At 29.6% G+C, this 16,710-nt stretch overlaps 2 protein-coding genes across 3 annotated transcripts in view; one reads left to right on the top strand and one right to left on the bottom strand.

The window, feature by feature from the left end:
• Window positions 1–2,021, top strand: part of LOC122536402 (homeobox protein unc-42-like) — a 29,238-nt gene extending 27,217 nt beyond the window's left edge. The window contains exons 6-7 of one of the 2 annotated variants that reach the window (XM_043668757.1): window positions 673–781; window positions 868–2,021. In XM_043668757.1, the coding sequence (XP_043524692.1) occupies window positions 673–779 (107 nt within the window). In that variant the 3' untranslated portion in view covers window positions 780–781; window positions 868–2,021. Of the gene's footprint in view, window positions 1–672 lie in introns of both variants that reach the window. The other variant, XM_043668756.1, reaches the window with a different exon arrangement.
• Window positions 2,022–2,311: 290 nt separating this feature from the next.
• On the bottom strand, window positions 2,312–16,055 carry LOC122536401 (sphingomyelin phosphodiesterase-like). The gene is given in 12 exon segments (XM_043668754.1): window positions 2,312–5,477; window positions 8,436–8,621; window positions 8,843–9,027; window positions 9,333–9,525; window positions 9,892–10,254; window positions 11,160–11,332; window positions 11,800–12,192; window positions 12,733–13,029; window positions 14,256–14,461; window positions 15,816–15,896; window positions 15,899–15,919; window positions 16,028–16,055. Coding segments are annotated over 12 exon segments (2,181 nt in total). The 5' UTR covers window positions 16,041–16,055; the 3' UTR covers window positions 2,312–5,407.
• Between the last annotated feature and the right edge of the window lie 655 nt (window positions 16,056–16,710).

Raw genomic sequence — 16,710 nt, 5'->3', positions numbered from 1 at the left:
CCTCCTGGAAAAGTTATTAAATCGATTCACACCGGATTCTCTTTCCTGAGAGAAAAGAAATTTACCTTGGTTCGTCGGGCTGTTTCCGATGGGGAAGGGTGGAATGGATATCTCATTGTCAGCCTTCCTTTTTCGTATTAAATTTGATAACTATTTAATAACTATTGCAAGTGATCAGTACTTGGGTGATTAGTTACTTAATATCTGCTAAAAAGATAATGTTATTGCATTACGTTTGCGATATAATAATTATTGCAATTAGGTCGCAATCAATAATCAGATATGAAGGGGGAAAAGTTTTCTACGTTGAACCATTTGAATAGATACCTCCATAAGTTGGTAGCTTTGGGCAGAAAAATTGGAAAATAATTTCAAAACCTAATGGAATAGGTATATACATTGTGGTGGTTGATTACAGGAAAATATTTTCAAAATAGCGTCAATCTGTCTAATCTAGGAAAACTGGTTTATTTTTTATTATTTTCAGATCTAAACTTTTATTCAATAACGTAAGAGAAGATTCCCTACAATGAAAGAGCCATTTAAAAAAAATACAGAATTGAATCGGAAACAAAATCGATCAGAATCGATACTGAATAATGTTTTAATTCTTTCTGACGACATATCTACGATGTTTAAATAGATTTACTTGATTTGTCACCCCTGTTTCAGGAATGTCAGCCGAAGACGAGTGGTACAACAAGAGTATCTCCGCTCTGAGAATGAATACGGCTCATCATCCCAACCTCGCTGCGCCGATGTTGCAATATCAAACATAATTGTAAGCACACGTATTATGAGTGGAGCACATCCGACGAGATCGTTACGAAATATACATATATTTGACTGTGCGTTATCTTCATTCAGGCAGCTTAGCACTGCTAAAAACGTGTCGTCAAGAGGAGAGAAGAGGAGAGAAACGAGTTGTCTCGCGAATACCATGAAGTACATTTAAGAGAACAGTGAAACGAAATCAAACTCGACGCGAATCCCGTGACATTTTGCACAAGGAAAAAAAAAGTAAGAGAGAGAGAGACGAGACGGAAAATCAACAATTTTCCGACAGACGCGACGACACTACGTCGTGTTAAACAGTTTAATAATCTTACCAGGATTATTCGTTCATTAAACGCTATGGATAGAAAGTCAAAGCATTGTATTATGTATTGCGTTCGAATTAACGAGATATCACCTGTAACATTTCATCGTAATGTTAACGATATTTTGGTAATGGTAACTTTGTTAATATCATTTGATATCATTGGTGAAGAGAAAAAGGAGAGAGAGAGAGAGAGAGAGAGAGAAAGAGAAGAAAAAAATTATTCATGTGCGGCGTTATGCATACACACGGATAGTATTGTATATTCCATGAAATATACACATATTCGCACATAACATTGCAATTATTAGCGAAAATGGTTATGTATGTAAACAAATTTCTATTATTCTGTACAAAGCGTGATATACATTTTCGATCGGACTTTCGATTTTTCAATTAAGTATAATTACATATGTCGTTAGGGATCGGTACGTTTCGTTCTTCGTAGTAGTAGTAGACATATGCATATTGCCGCGCAAAGCAGTTTTTATATTCGGAGTTATATCACTTCGTAGAGTAATACGAACGTAAATTTGTGTTCCTTCGTTGTTCGTTCGTTTTATAGTTGAGATACGTAATTTCATATCGCGATAGACGTCGCGTGTAAAGTGTCGTTTCTCAAATATAAATTCAATCGTGCACAGATTACTCGAAGTATCATGCATTTTAATTCAGGCAATTGTTTCTAGACGAATGTCACGTATCTAATTTAAATAATTATTTCTACATCAAATATTACGTATCATACGTTTGTGTACTTTCACGTAACTCAATTTCGAAAGTGTGAGAATTATTAACTTTAAACACTGCCACACAGTGTTTTTCATTTGCAGTCATTTTCGATTAATTTGATTTATGAACTAAAAAATATTGCATCAATCAAAAAACTGTACGTGTAAAAATAACACGTACTGTCCTCGACAATTCTCGCGAGTACTTCTAAATATTTGTAAACTTGTACAAAAAAATTCTGATCATATTTATTGTGATTTTATTGTCACATTATAATTTTATTTTGTACTATATTACATTTCTTATATACTTGTCGAATATGATTTGTATAGCAAATGACTGACGATCGAGTCAAACTTCAAAGAAACGACATTTCATACGCGTCAACTTAATCTTCTTTCCACTGTTGTGGTAAAGAAAGCTAGCAATTTAAGTATGACGAACGAAATATTTCGTTTGTTTCTTTTTTCTCCCCTCCCCCCTTTGTTCTCCTTGTTATCTATTTTTCAATTTCCTTTTTGACACAGCACACGCTACGCATACTAACAATTAGAATAATCGATGCACGCAAAGTGGAACTCGGATACGCGCACAGTCCACATCCTTTCTGTTAGTTTCTTAACAACGATCCAAACAACAGTTTCGTTAACGGTGGAAGGTTGTAAATAAGCGAGAGATACGTATACAGTGTAATCAACAGATATTCTAGCATATGCGATTTTTCAATGTCCTTTAAATATAAGCATACCTAAACTTAGTGGGATATTAGGTATTGATTTGTGTGCTTATGTTTGGCCAGAGTTTTAAAATAATCGGAAAGAGAGACGGGGATAACTGACAGTGTTTTGCGTTTGAAATTTGAGAGACGCCAGGGGTCTGAATAAATAATTGTGCAAATAGAATTTTGATAGCACATGAATTTCATGTGTTTCTTTTCGCTTCAGATAATTTGAAATTAATATGAAATTAATAACATCTGTATTTACGATTCAATGGCTAATTTCTGATTATTATTAGAGAGAGAACAAATGTAATGAAAATATCAAAGTAAATCAATATTTGCCTTCAGGTTTAATTTAATAGTTGATGCACCAAAACGAACAACTACTTTCATTCATGAGAAAATACAATCACGTGGTGTACTAAATTATAAATAAATTCATTTAATCATATTTGTAAATATATCTTCCTAGCTTTTTAGTTTTTTTTTTTTACTTAATATTTGCTTAATTTAAAAAGAATGATTCAATGAAACATTGCACTTGATTGAGTCTATAACATGATTACAATTCATTTAAATATATATATTCATTTAAATATATATTTCATTCAATTAATTATATCGTATTATATATAATAAAATATCAGTTTCAAGTGTAAATGAAAATAACTAAATGAACGTTGCATTAATTTCACTTTCAATTTGAAAATTTTAACTTTGATAGTTGTCAAATAATTGTTATCCTCCCTGGCGTCTTTCAGTGGTGATATTTGGATCTGTCCAACCAACAATCGTCTATATTGGTGTCATTTTTCGATAATTGTCTAATTAATATATTGATCGAGAATGAAGCTGCAGACGACTGCATTGTTTTCGTGTAGTTTTGCTGCAGCCTTATTACTAAATATCGCTCGCGGTGTTCCACGCGAAATGTTCCTAAAAATTTGTAACATATCACACGAATATACGAAACACGTTTGCACTTGCATACATACAAAGAAAGAAAAAAGAGAGAAAAAGAAAAGAGAAAGAAAACATACAACACATAATGTGTCTCTATTGCGACGAAGCATGCATGAGAAAACACACGTTCACCACACACACTAACAAGTATGTCGAAGAGAAAAGATTTAAAAAAAAAAAAAAAAAAAAAAAAAAGAAAGTGGAAATGCATACCGGGCGAGCGTAATATAGTTTTAAGCAAGGGTCACGTATTGTACGTATGTGTTGTACATAGCCTAAATAAAAATTACATTTAAAACTAAAACGCGCTGTTCTCAAATATTCCCGCAAAAAATGAGATGAGGAAAGCAGAGACCTACTTTAATAAATAGACTACGGACTTTTATGTATTTATGGGGAATTTGAACATGTCGAGCAGCATTGTATTTGTGGAAAATTTTAAAGTGTCGAAAGTACGAATAATATACGACAATATATAATGTCCAAAGCAGATACTCGTTATATATTTTCAATAATTTACTCGTTATATATTTTCAATAATTTTCTAGGTATCATTTTTTAAATTTTATGGTGAAGAACACAAGTGGACCAATAATGATGGAAAATCGTCGATGTTTTAAATTATAACATCGTAAAAAAAAAAAAAAGAAAATTATTTAACAATCTATTTGGTTTTGTTTTTGGTCTTCCACTTTATTTTGTAAGAGTAAAGTTTCATAGTTCCGAGTTTATTTTCTTCAAAGATGTTTTTACATCATGTAAAAAGGTAGAAAAGTAAGAATACTTTTATTCTCGAAGATTGTCAAAATTCAAACGTCTGTAAGACTATCGAAAAATTTTTTTCTCGATAATGATCTAAGATCATCTTTGAGAAAAACGAACTCAAGATTGTCAAAGTAGTGATTTCATGAGATCAAATAAGATTGTTGTATGATTTCTTTTTACGAAGTTACAACGACAATAAAAAATATCAACAATTTTTGATCGACATCGGTTGTTGTCCTCTTCATTGCATTCATAGAAATATAAATAAATATTCATAGTTTATTAATAAAAATATCAAAAAGAGGAAAGATACGTTAGAGGGATGCAAAAGTTCTATCGAGTTTTGCATTATTTGTCAGTACTATTGTTTTATTAAATAAATTATGGACTTGCAACAACGAATTCAAACTATACAATATAAAAAGGATTATATACAAAATATTTCTTAAAAAAACAACCAACTAGGTTTGTCGATTTTGTGTAAATTTAATTTTGCTGTTTAAATTGTTCAAGTTATATTTATCCAATCTTTACATTAAATGTTCATAACTGTGAAAATTTGGAAATACTTTTTAAACTCAAAAATGTTGATTATAGAGCCTACAAAATAATCAATTTATAGATAAAAGAAAAAACTTTTAATAATTTTTTAAATTTTTATAAAAATTTGAAGTTATAAAAAATTGACACAAACTAAACATAGAATTCAGTACAATAATATGTCTTCCTAAATAATACATTTGCACTTTTACAAAGACATCATGTCTGAAAAGAAAGAAATTAAAAACTCTAGCAAATACGTATTTTGCATGCAATAGCAAAATACAGTTTATGTGTATATTTATCACATTAGAAGGGAAAGTAATTCATATTGTAAAATGAAACTTTACACTGCATATCTCACTATCGCTACTTAAATAAATTCTTTTAACTAAAGAATTCAAATTCTTTAACTAACAGGAATCTCAAGAAAATATCTGCACAATTCCATCACTCTTTTACGTGTTTCACGTTCTCAAGCGATAAATGCGTGTTGCAACTTTCAGAGCAACAATATCACCATTATGAATGTTTAATAATTTAATATCAAAAGATCACATCAGTTTTCCACTCAATGCTATCTTCATTTATCCCAGACCTAATACATACTTAGGTAAATTGTACGCAAATCGAGGAATTGCCATGAAAATGGACATCCTGTAAAAAGAAAAAAAAAAATATAAGAAATTTGATAACGTCTTAGAAATCAAATATAATAATACAATATAATAGTAATGGCACTTTCTTTAATTGTAGATTCTTCATTGTAAAACTAATTCTTTTTATATTGTTAAATTGAAAAATATATTTTTTAAAAACAAGCGTGAAAAATTAAATACAATACCGTAAGATATCTATACAGAGGGAACTATATATATTATGATTATAAATTATATATTTATATGATTCTGTCACAAGAAAAAAATTTTATTTTAGCAGAATAATAATCTAAACCAATCTATCTGTCTAAATTCCTAATTTGCAGGGAACATTAAAACTTTTGAATGCTACTAAATTATATTAAAATAAGTAAAAAGAAAGAAAGTATTTGAAATTAATTGACTTATCCTGTTTGATAAATTAATTCGTTAAAAAAAATTTATTTTTCTATTATTTTCTTTTTTCTAATTACAAGTAAAAAGGGGGTAGTAACAAAATAATAACAGTAAGTAATTTTATGTCTGTTTACTAGCGTAATATATCTACGTTTTACTTTTCGTTACTCTATAAGAATGTTAATTATTTGTGCAAGTAATATTCAATATCATATGAAGAAAGAAATTAATTTCAAGTTTCGCAATTTACATTATTTACTGAAAGCTTTCATAACTAATAAATATTCATTTATGGCATTGAAGGTAATTTAAGCATAGAGGTAAAATCTATGTACATGTGTATATACTTACACTATAAGCGATGTAGTTAAGCGTTGGAAATTTCCAACCACCATGTTATATGTTCCACCACCAAAAGGTACTGTTATTTGATTACTAAGTGCCATTTGCTAATAAATATGCTATATTACATGAAATAACTTTTTGATTTTAATAATGATCAACAAACTATTTAAAAATTGCTGTACATGTATATTGAAAACTATTTAACATTTGTTTTCAATAATGCAAAAATAATAAAATATTTTTCAATTTTTGTTTCTATGTCACACTTTGGTATAAAATTTTTATAAAACAGTAGAAATGATGACTTTAACAAGGTGAAATATTGAAAATTATGTTTGTAATATTGTATTTATAATTATGATTATATAAACGATCCTTAATGAAACCGAATATGGTATACTACTTCAAATAACCAGAAACACAAATTATTATACAACAAAATAATTTAAAATAATATGATTTGATCAAATATATATTTCGAGCAATATTTATGAGAAATGTGTAATTATTATAAATTTTAAAATATCGCATATAAATTCATATATGCCCCTTGCTGAAAGCATAAAAACATTAATATATGTACAAGCATTACTGATTAACTAAATGTTAAAAAACTGACATTTTATTATAAAATATAATATATGTACAATGTTTATGTATCACAATAGATCTTTCATCAGTATTGTCTTCCTTGATAAAATACTTAATATAAAAATTATGTTATATTAATATTAGTATTATATCAATTTTTTATACTCAAATCATTTTGAAGAATATACAATAGCTATATATATCATACTAATGCTGTGCGCTATATTTCTGTTGAAAAATTATGTCGCTATGTTTCTTGCAAGGAAAATGCTGAAACATACGAATTAATGTGTGCAACTTATATAGTGATTTATTTCTTTATGCACAGTATACACATGCATTAAATATAACTTGCAGATACTTATATTGAACATTAAAAAGAATATTAATTTAATCCTTTAAGTATTTAATACGTTTGAAAAAATACTTATATCGGTTTGTTACCTATTGCATCTGATGAAAAACTATTTTTTACCAATAAATATAAAACTTAGAGAAGTACAGAGAAGCAACATATTATTTGTTAATGTTTTTATTGTTTCTCTATATTAAAAATTAGTATGTATGTACATTATCCCATTATGTATAATTAAAAATAGTTCGAATTATAAACATATGAATATTTTTCAAACATGTTTAATTACGTTAGTAAGCACTCAAAGGATTAAATCAGAGATAGTCAAGTACAGAATGATAATTAAATTGAAAATGATTAAAATGTGTTGGTCTTTTGAAAATAGTAGCATTTCAATATTAGCATGTGACAACTACTTCTTGCAAAAGTGTTTTATAATTAGTAGACTGCGAATATTTATGCATCTATGAAGAAATTTAAAGGAAGAAAAATACACAAAATGCCTATAATATTTAATAATATTTAGTAAGTAAAACAACTTTCTGCTTAACTTCTATTTCGTTCATAAAAATATAAATTCGCATAAACATCCGCCACCTGGTAATTAGTAATTTTTCATAAAATCATTTTGTTTGATATGAAGTAAAAAGTAATACAAGCAATTACAGCGTGCAGATTAGTAAAATATATTGAATACACGAAATCATACATTGAATACTTTATAGTAGATTTGTAATATTCATTATTTGAAACTAATTATTAATAATTCGTAATGATAAATATCACCAATTGTAATTCAAGTGATAATATAGTATTCATTTATTTCTAAGAATTTTCATTTAATTTATGACGATATTATTTTTATTGCTTCTACTGATTTCAATATTTCTATATATCACTGTTTATGAGAATATTCTTCAAAATTCTTCGGAAATAAAAATTAAACGTGTACTTCTATTATTATTAAAAGAAATGAAATTAATAGAGATTACACCTTATTAAAAAAGGGTCTGAATATCTTATAAACTGCTACTTACCAAAAAACTCGTAAACAAAAGAATAAAGAATATATTATAAAGAAATTATCTGCCCTGAATAAGGCAGATATATTCTTGTTACAAACTTACATAAAGATGCTTGAAAAACACATATCAATTATTATTTATAGAAGAATTATTATCAGTGACATTTATATATGTAGAATTTATGTCAACTTCATTGGTGTTGACATCACCAGAATAAAACTGATACCACCAAGTGGGTACGTACGAAAAAGCAAGTCCATTGTAAATCCAAGCTCGCCAACCTGTCCTTGTTTCACTATCTATCCTAGACTCAAGATTTTGACACAAAGCTTTGCGATCGTGACTTCTTCCACTTCGCAAGTCGCAAAGTAATCTCTTTCGGCACTCATCGTTACATGATGGTCTTACAGGGGAATTCTTATAATAATGTCTGAAACATGGCGTAACGAATCGTTTTCAAAATATTTTAGAATACTTTATCGTCTAAGTTAAACAAAATTTAGAGTTCCTCTCAATCCTTTCAATTTTAGGAGCATTTCAGAAAATATTAATTATTGAAACGATGAAACCTAATTAAAATCTGAATTATAACTGTTCTAACAATACTAAAAGTAATATTTAAACTAACACCTAATAATTGGAAAAACTTACTTATAATATAAATCAAAAAGCGAAGGTTCATTGCTCATCTTATCTATCAAAGTGTCCCAATCTCGTGGCAGAAGTGATGGCATTTGATACGCTTGTCGAGCACTATACATTTTATACCAAATAGGGTAATCGTAAAGATTTGCTTCTTTTAGATTCATTACCCAACTTTCATGATCCACGACCATCTACGGCAAAGATTTTGAAATGTAATTAACATTATAATATTGTAATTACATTGTTATTAGCGTTGGGTTACTCAAAACCTCGGAACACCTTGAAAATTTCGAAAGTTTTTCGAAGAAACGCAGAACTTTGTACTTTTTTTGTGATTCGAAATTTTCGAAACTCAGATAAGAAAAAGTACAAAGTCAATGAATAAAGTTTGACCATTTGCAGCGTGAACAAAGAATAATTGATTCATTTTATTTTTATGTATTGTAATAAAATAATATCTTTCTATTATAACAGAAAAGAGTTTAGAATAAGTTACCCTAGTAGTTTTAGGATGATCACCATCGACATAGTATATCCTGTATCCCGGATTGAGCTCGTAGTAAGGTGTAACCGATGGTCCAACGTAAGCTATACTAAGAGCTCTTCCAAGATCAGCAACATCGTAAAACAGTTCGAATTCATCATAGTGGGTATGTCCGAAAAATTGTGCTGTGATTGTAGATTCGTATCTGTAAGAAATATATACATTAAACTTACTAGTCAATTAGTGCGACAACATTTTTAGTTAAGAGAGAAATTCTTGCTAGTCATTCTGATTTACCTCCAGATTTCTTTTTTCTCAAACAAGAAAAAATTTAATAAAATATCAATTGAACGTTATTTAAGAAAATTATAAACGTAATATAAAGTATCTCACGAAATCATCAACGTGTCCAAAATAATTTATTATAAAAAAAAACATATTATGTGTGTTGTATTTTGAAATTTATAATACGTATTATAAATAAATTATAACATATAATATAATTATATTATAATATATAAATATTATAAATAAATCTAAATAAATCGTTTGAAAATTATCATGTGCTAACCTGTTGATAATTTGATAATAGTTTCTGGACCACACTTTCAAACAGTCCGAATGACCAGGTGGAATGTGCCCGATGATGTGAACTTTCTCGCCATTCATTTCAGCTCCTTGTAACTCATACACGAGCCATTGTAGTTCGCTCACTGGATCCGTGCTATTTAAGAGCAGCCACCAGTTTTTGTTGTTGCAATAATTCATATTGACAGACAGGATTCTGAATCCTGGACGCACGAGGACTGAGTAAAACGCGCCACGGCGAACAGTGTGTGAAACACCTGCTGGTAACCAACGTCTCCAATGTTTATCGAGCGCGTCGTACAACCACGATATATCATTTTCTTTTGACACAAATGGTGGAGGAAAACTGCAACATTGATTAATTAATTTCTCTTTTTTTTCTTTCTTTAATTTTATCTATTATAATATGTGAATAAATGTTGATTTGTGTATATTTATTATGTAATACTACATATTAGAAAAGTATCAAATAACAGTTTTTAGATTTAAAAAAGTGTTAAATAAATTAAAAGTTGTTGCAGTCTACATCGTTCTTTTGTGTTGTACATTTATAAAATGAAATACACCCTTGATAAAAAAAAGATTGGATTATTTGTTTCAAAACTGAAAAAGATAAATACTGTATTTAATGAGGAATTAGTAATAATTTTATAAGATATATATGTGATCGAAAACGATGACTATTGAATATTAAAAATAAAGAATACTAAAAGCTAGACATTTGAGCGTATACGTGTTATTGCATTTATATAGTATAAGAATATTATTTCATTTGTAAAAATATGATCCTTGAATTCATCATTCATCCCATCTAATATTTTTTTCTAATTTCAACGAAAAAAAAAAGAAATATGACTTGTTTCAGAATTTCACAATTCAAACTGTTATATTAAGAACCTCGGTTATTAGAACACTGATTAAATAAAATGATCAATTGCTAGGAATAGTAGGATACTTCTAAAAAAAAAACATGGGGAATAAAAGAAATGCAACATCTTTATTTAACACGTTACGTTTTTATTTCCATTTAACATTAAGAAATGAAATAAAATTATACGATTAGCTTGTGCGACGATTGATTCAAATAATCGAGGTTCTCCTGTAATAGCACTTAAATTATAGAAACACTATTGTAAAAGAATAGTATTATAATAATGAATGAAATTTCACGATTTACAGCAAGCAAAGAAAAAGATGACCTTAAGTCGCTAAGAAAAAAATTGTGAAAATGAATAGAAGAACTTCAGTTACCTGTTCACAGGAGCACTTTCATGATTTCCAAGAGCTGGGAAGATCGGTATTCCGGGAAACATTTCAATGAGCTGTGTCACTGTATCGTGCAAAACTTTCAGATTTTCCTCTCGCGTTTGATTCCATATGTCGTGAGGTGGTAAATCTCCAGTCCACAAAATGTAGTCGATATCCTGGATCGATATGAGAAACTTACAAAATTATAGTATTTGATTTCTTTCTTATTCGAGTATAAATTTTTTTTAAAAACGTATTTTCTGAATCAAGTGTTTCTTTTCATTTACCTTAGTTACATATTACAGATAATTACTATTAACTGTTTTAAATGTACAATAGAATAGTACATAATATTAAAAATATTTAAATTTCAACTTGTTAGACTTCTCTAGAGAAAGATATTAAACGAATTTTTGAAATTGTATTTTATATAAGTATAATGTTAACACATAAAAATATGTGTTCTTATCGATTGCTAATGTCAGACTAAGACAAACATACAAGTTACTTAAAATATATAAAAAACGTTATTTGGTCATTTCATCTGCGACATAACATGTAGTCGAAACGGTTCGTTATTTTACATTTTCAATTTCAAATAAAATTCGTCTAATCCTGTTGTCCATAGAAATCGATCACTCACAGAATGCGTATCGACGATATGTTTCAGCATATGCTCGACCGTTCTTTTCGGCGTGTCACATTTTCTGTAGTCACCCCATCTGCCAGCAGCTCCGGCTGGTGTCTGGGGTGCTCCATTTGTTAATCTACAGCACAATGGTTCGTTACAATCCGCGTTCGCGCCCTCCTGGTAGTAAGGATCGTAGTGTGTGTCAGAGATGTGAAGAACTTTGAAGGTGGGCGCACCTTCTTGAGGAGGCACAGGGGGTTTCACAGGTGGTTTATTCACCGGCGGGAATGCTACCTCCCATTCGTGCAAAGGATTATACGTGTCATCGCATGCGTCGCCAATAATGAAGCTACAGATTTGCGCCGGTCCCATATCCAGTTGTTTTAATACATAAATGACCTCTCCCTAAAAAAAGAAAACGTGAAATTAATTTGGCAAAGAATGCTTTTAAATTTGAAATTTGAAATTTGAAAATTTGAAATTACTATAGAAATTACTGTCACCTGCTCCACATAAAAATTAAAAGAAGTTTAATTTATTAACTGTGTTTTATGAATATACGCAGAAATATTATATACTATGATGCATGTACTATTTTTGAGTATGAATATATATCCAATCCATTGAAACCACTATTGCAATAAATTAAAAAATCAAATGTCGCAAGATATTATTTCTAAATAGCTGCAAGCATTAAAATAAAGTTTAGAGACTCTCATGACTTGATTACTACTTCCAAGAGAGTTGAAATATTCGTTCACAATATCAAATAACTTGAAAATAGATTTTCGAAACATGCAAGTAATATATCACAAGTACCATGAATGAACCATAACAGTCAAAACTTTCGAAATGAGAGGAATAACGTATTTTCCATGTTTTCTATATTTCTTTGCCAGTTTCAAGATTAAAATGACAAGTAGCAAAGACAGAAATAAAACTTACCCCAAAGAGCAACGTAACTCCTTGACAAACTCGAGAGCTTTGAATGTTGAGGGATACACAAAATTGATAAATGCTGTTCATAATCTCCTTATCGTCCTTGCCGACCTTTATGTAGTGCTGAAGAAGACCTGTTGCGACTTTACACGCTGTGCAGGACACTTTCGACATCACTGATGTCTCTACCTCCATCATCACCTGCTTTAGATCTAGTAATTTTAAAGCTTTGTCAACGAATCCTGACAGGTGACCACTTGGTTGCACGCTCTCCATTTCCCACAATATTCTAGAATAATTGTACTGAAAAGAAACACACTGAATCTTTATCGCTGTAGTAGTAAAATAGACTGCAGATTTTTATGCATTTTGACGAATTTGAATGTAATTTAAATACCGTCAGAATGTAAGAAATAATTTCTACATTTAACGTATAATAATATTTAAATTATATTAAAATAGTATAATAATATCTTTTTAGATATTAGAACATTTACGAACTGTTTAAGAAAATATTTTAATGAATCTGTATTTCTTTATATTGCTCATATAATTACACTTTATAAACCGTAAAATAAACAATTAATTATTATTAGACAGTGACGATTATTTTGAATTAATATGTTCTGTTTACATATTCTTTATGTATTTGAAAATATCTCTAGAAAGTTCTGAAAAACCGAATGAATCTCTCTCCGTGTGAAACGCATTTTTTCCCTTCCTTCTTTTATCCGGCGAATAATGAATTTTCTATTGAAACGAAGAACCGTATTGATCATCTGTGAAACTTTCGCGGGGAAAGTCACTGACATTGGATTATACTCTGCGCCTTAACACAAGTAGGAAGAATACAGTATATATATATATATGTATGTATGGACGTATCCTTGTTGATCAAGTTGGTGAAAGTATTTTGGCACTGAAAGTGAGAGTCGGCGACATCGTCGCGTCAAACGTGAAAAAAGACAGGGAAATACGGAAGAACCGAAAGACAAGGTAAGTGGAAATGAAATTATACGGGGTGTCTCAGTTTTCACGGTAACAACAGGGAAGAGCGCAAAAATGAAGCCAGAATAACGAAGAATAACATTTTCTCATTGAAGCCTCCATTTTATAGAAAACTTTTATTCGAAAATTTGTCAATTAATAATACTTGAATTCAGCTACTAATTTTGAACCGGATGGGAACAAATAATCGCCACGAAGATATTCTACGCGAATGAAAAATGGCAAATGAAAAACGTACAACGTACAATTTTTTCATTTAAAGCTACGTCCTTGAGAAAATAGAGTCGTAAATGTTCGTTCATTAATATTCGAATTTCGCTAGTTCTGAAATGGATAGAAATAAACATAATCGACGAGAGGCTACTCCTTCAATTAACGGACAAGAGACAAGAAACATTGAATTCTATAGAATATTGTCCAATAAATATTTTTGGTGCCTAAACAATCCAAAAACTGAACATCTTCTACCATTCTTCTTTTTTTTGCGCATAAAAATCCGCAGTCCACGAAGATTTTCTTACCCGTGGCAATTGATTAGTATTAAAGCCATCGACGATCACAGTTTCCGCGGTCGGTGGTAGATCTCGGATTCCGTTAATAGATGGTAAGACCGTAACGTCTAACTGTCTCGCGGCATTTACTTTGGCAAGCCATTCGTCTGCGAGCTGTGTCCAGTTGGACATAGGCATTTCCGCTTCCTTCTTCGACCCGTCCCTGACAGGATTTCCTACGAGAACACCATCCATGTATTTTTTCAGAAGATGTAAAAAAATCTCTGATCGATGGGCAAAAAAGTACAAGATCGAACTTTGAAAACATAATAAATATAATACATTTTAAGTTATATGATACATGTAATAATAATTTGATCATGTATGTTCGATGATACGAGAGTTATATTATCAATATACTGCAGATTCTTGCGCATTTTTAAGAAATTTCGAAGCGCAAAATTACAGAGAGTGCACGTGCGATATGAGAGAAACATAGGGCTTAGTACTTCCAATAATATTTTCTTTTCAAATCAACGTGGTCGATCTTCGGAATTCTATGGTTTTATGTTCCTTTAAGCAAGTCTGCAAAGTATGTCAATGGTACTATAAGTGTGCAATTGACCACGTATATGTACCCTACGTGGCTCGTAGCGAATATTAGCTGAAATTATATAATTTCTCCGATACGCTCGAGAAACATCCTATAATAAATGTCCTTCGAGGAATCCCATAATTCGTAATCAAATCGAAATCATCGAACCGCGCGTAAATTTCAAGTACTTTCTCTATAAAACGAGGTTATGGTATTGTAAACGTTTCGCTCCATTTTCAACATGAGTAACGTGAGTATGGTTTATGTAAAAATACTAATGTACTCAAATCTTTCTCTGCCTCTTTATCTCTTTCTCCCTCCCCCCTCTCTCTCGCTTTTCACGTAGATATATACAGTGTTTCGTTTATCTTGGATTTACTAATATTTTTATCGATAGAAAAAATTGTAACAGAATTGATCACAGATATTATCTCGTAAAATATTTGAAATGATTTAATTATGTTTAAATATATTTAATGAAATTATTTTTCAATTATCAAATGACGTACTTAGATAAAATATTTGAAAAATAATTACTTGAATAAATATAATAACACATTTAAATAAAATATTTATTATATTATTTAAATAAATATTTGAAAAATAATTATTTAAGTAATACGTTTGGCTAAACACTGTTGTTTTGAAACAATTATGCATGCGTCTATCTGACTGAACAGAGATCTAGCATCAATTATTTCTAATCATCAATGCCATTCACTCGATCTAACAAAGAACTGTAATTAAATTTCAATTGAAAATTAAAAATTGAGCGACTGAAAATTCACACTTCAATTATTATTAATAATGATCAATTTATAATTACTGTCCGACAACGAATTCCTTCAACCAATTAAACCAATCATCATTTCCTTTCCTTTGATCGTAATCATTAATTAAGAAATCAAATTAAAAACTGTGATCCAACTTTAATGTCCATCGTTGTATGATATCTTGAACGTTGTTTAAACGTTTTAAAAATTGTTTTTACATACCAACAGCACTCCTCGACGTTCCAATGAGGAAAAAGAAAATAAAAGTGCTCGTGATGCTCCATCTTTGATTTGGCATGCTATATTTGGCTCTTTGGTATTGTCAACTGCAACAAAAGAAGCAATAGATATTTCAAAATAATATACTTTCGAGTATTTATACTATTAATTAATTAATAGTATAATTATTAACATTTATTTATTTGTTATATTACCTTTTGTATTCATGATATGTCATTTTACAGAGTCAATATTCCCAATATTTCTGTTATTCGACGTCTAGAAATATATTTTAATATGAAAAAAAGGAGATATTATAAAAGAAAGACTCTGATAATGAATTATAAAATTTTCAGAAAATTTTACAGGCAAACAATTGTGTGACTGATATTATGACTAATTGATAGTTTTGAAATATTTAATTTAGAATGAATCAATTTAGAAATTTCCTGAAAAAATGACAAGAAAACAGCTCTATATTGAATTGAAATTTTGATCAATTGATGATTTTCTTGATAACTTATTAATTAACACGGCTAAATGTACACCACTAAATGTACATACTTTAAATTTTGCTCGTGATTACTGTCATTCTTAAGTAGGTCATCGATGAATACCTAATTCAAAATCTTCGTTTCAGCCAATGATCTTTGAAATTGTCACGTTTAAAACTTTAACAAGTTTAAGTGATTAAAGTGATTCTCTTCATCTCTCAACATACATCTTTCCATACACACACACACACACACACACACACATATATATAACGTGGATTACAGAATCGCAGATTGCAAAAATTAGTCCTAATAGTAAATAGCAAGCTATTTAACTAAAATTAAAATACTTTCTGCCAAACATCAATTAACACTTGTGCAAATTATTAATTCTTATTATATAT

This window comes from Frieseomelitta varia, unplaced genomic scaffold (assembly GCF_011392965.1).
Source record: "Frieseomelitta varia isolate USP_RPSP 00005682 unplaced genomic scaffold, Fvar_1.2 scaffold_831, whole genome shotgun sequence".
Classification (NCBI taxonomy): Eukaryota; Metazoa; Arthropoda; class Insecta; order Hymenoptera; family Apidae; genus Frieseomelitta; species Frieseomelitta varia.
This window is presented reverse-complemented; position numbering and strand designations above follow the sequence as displayed.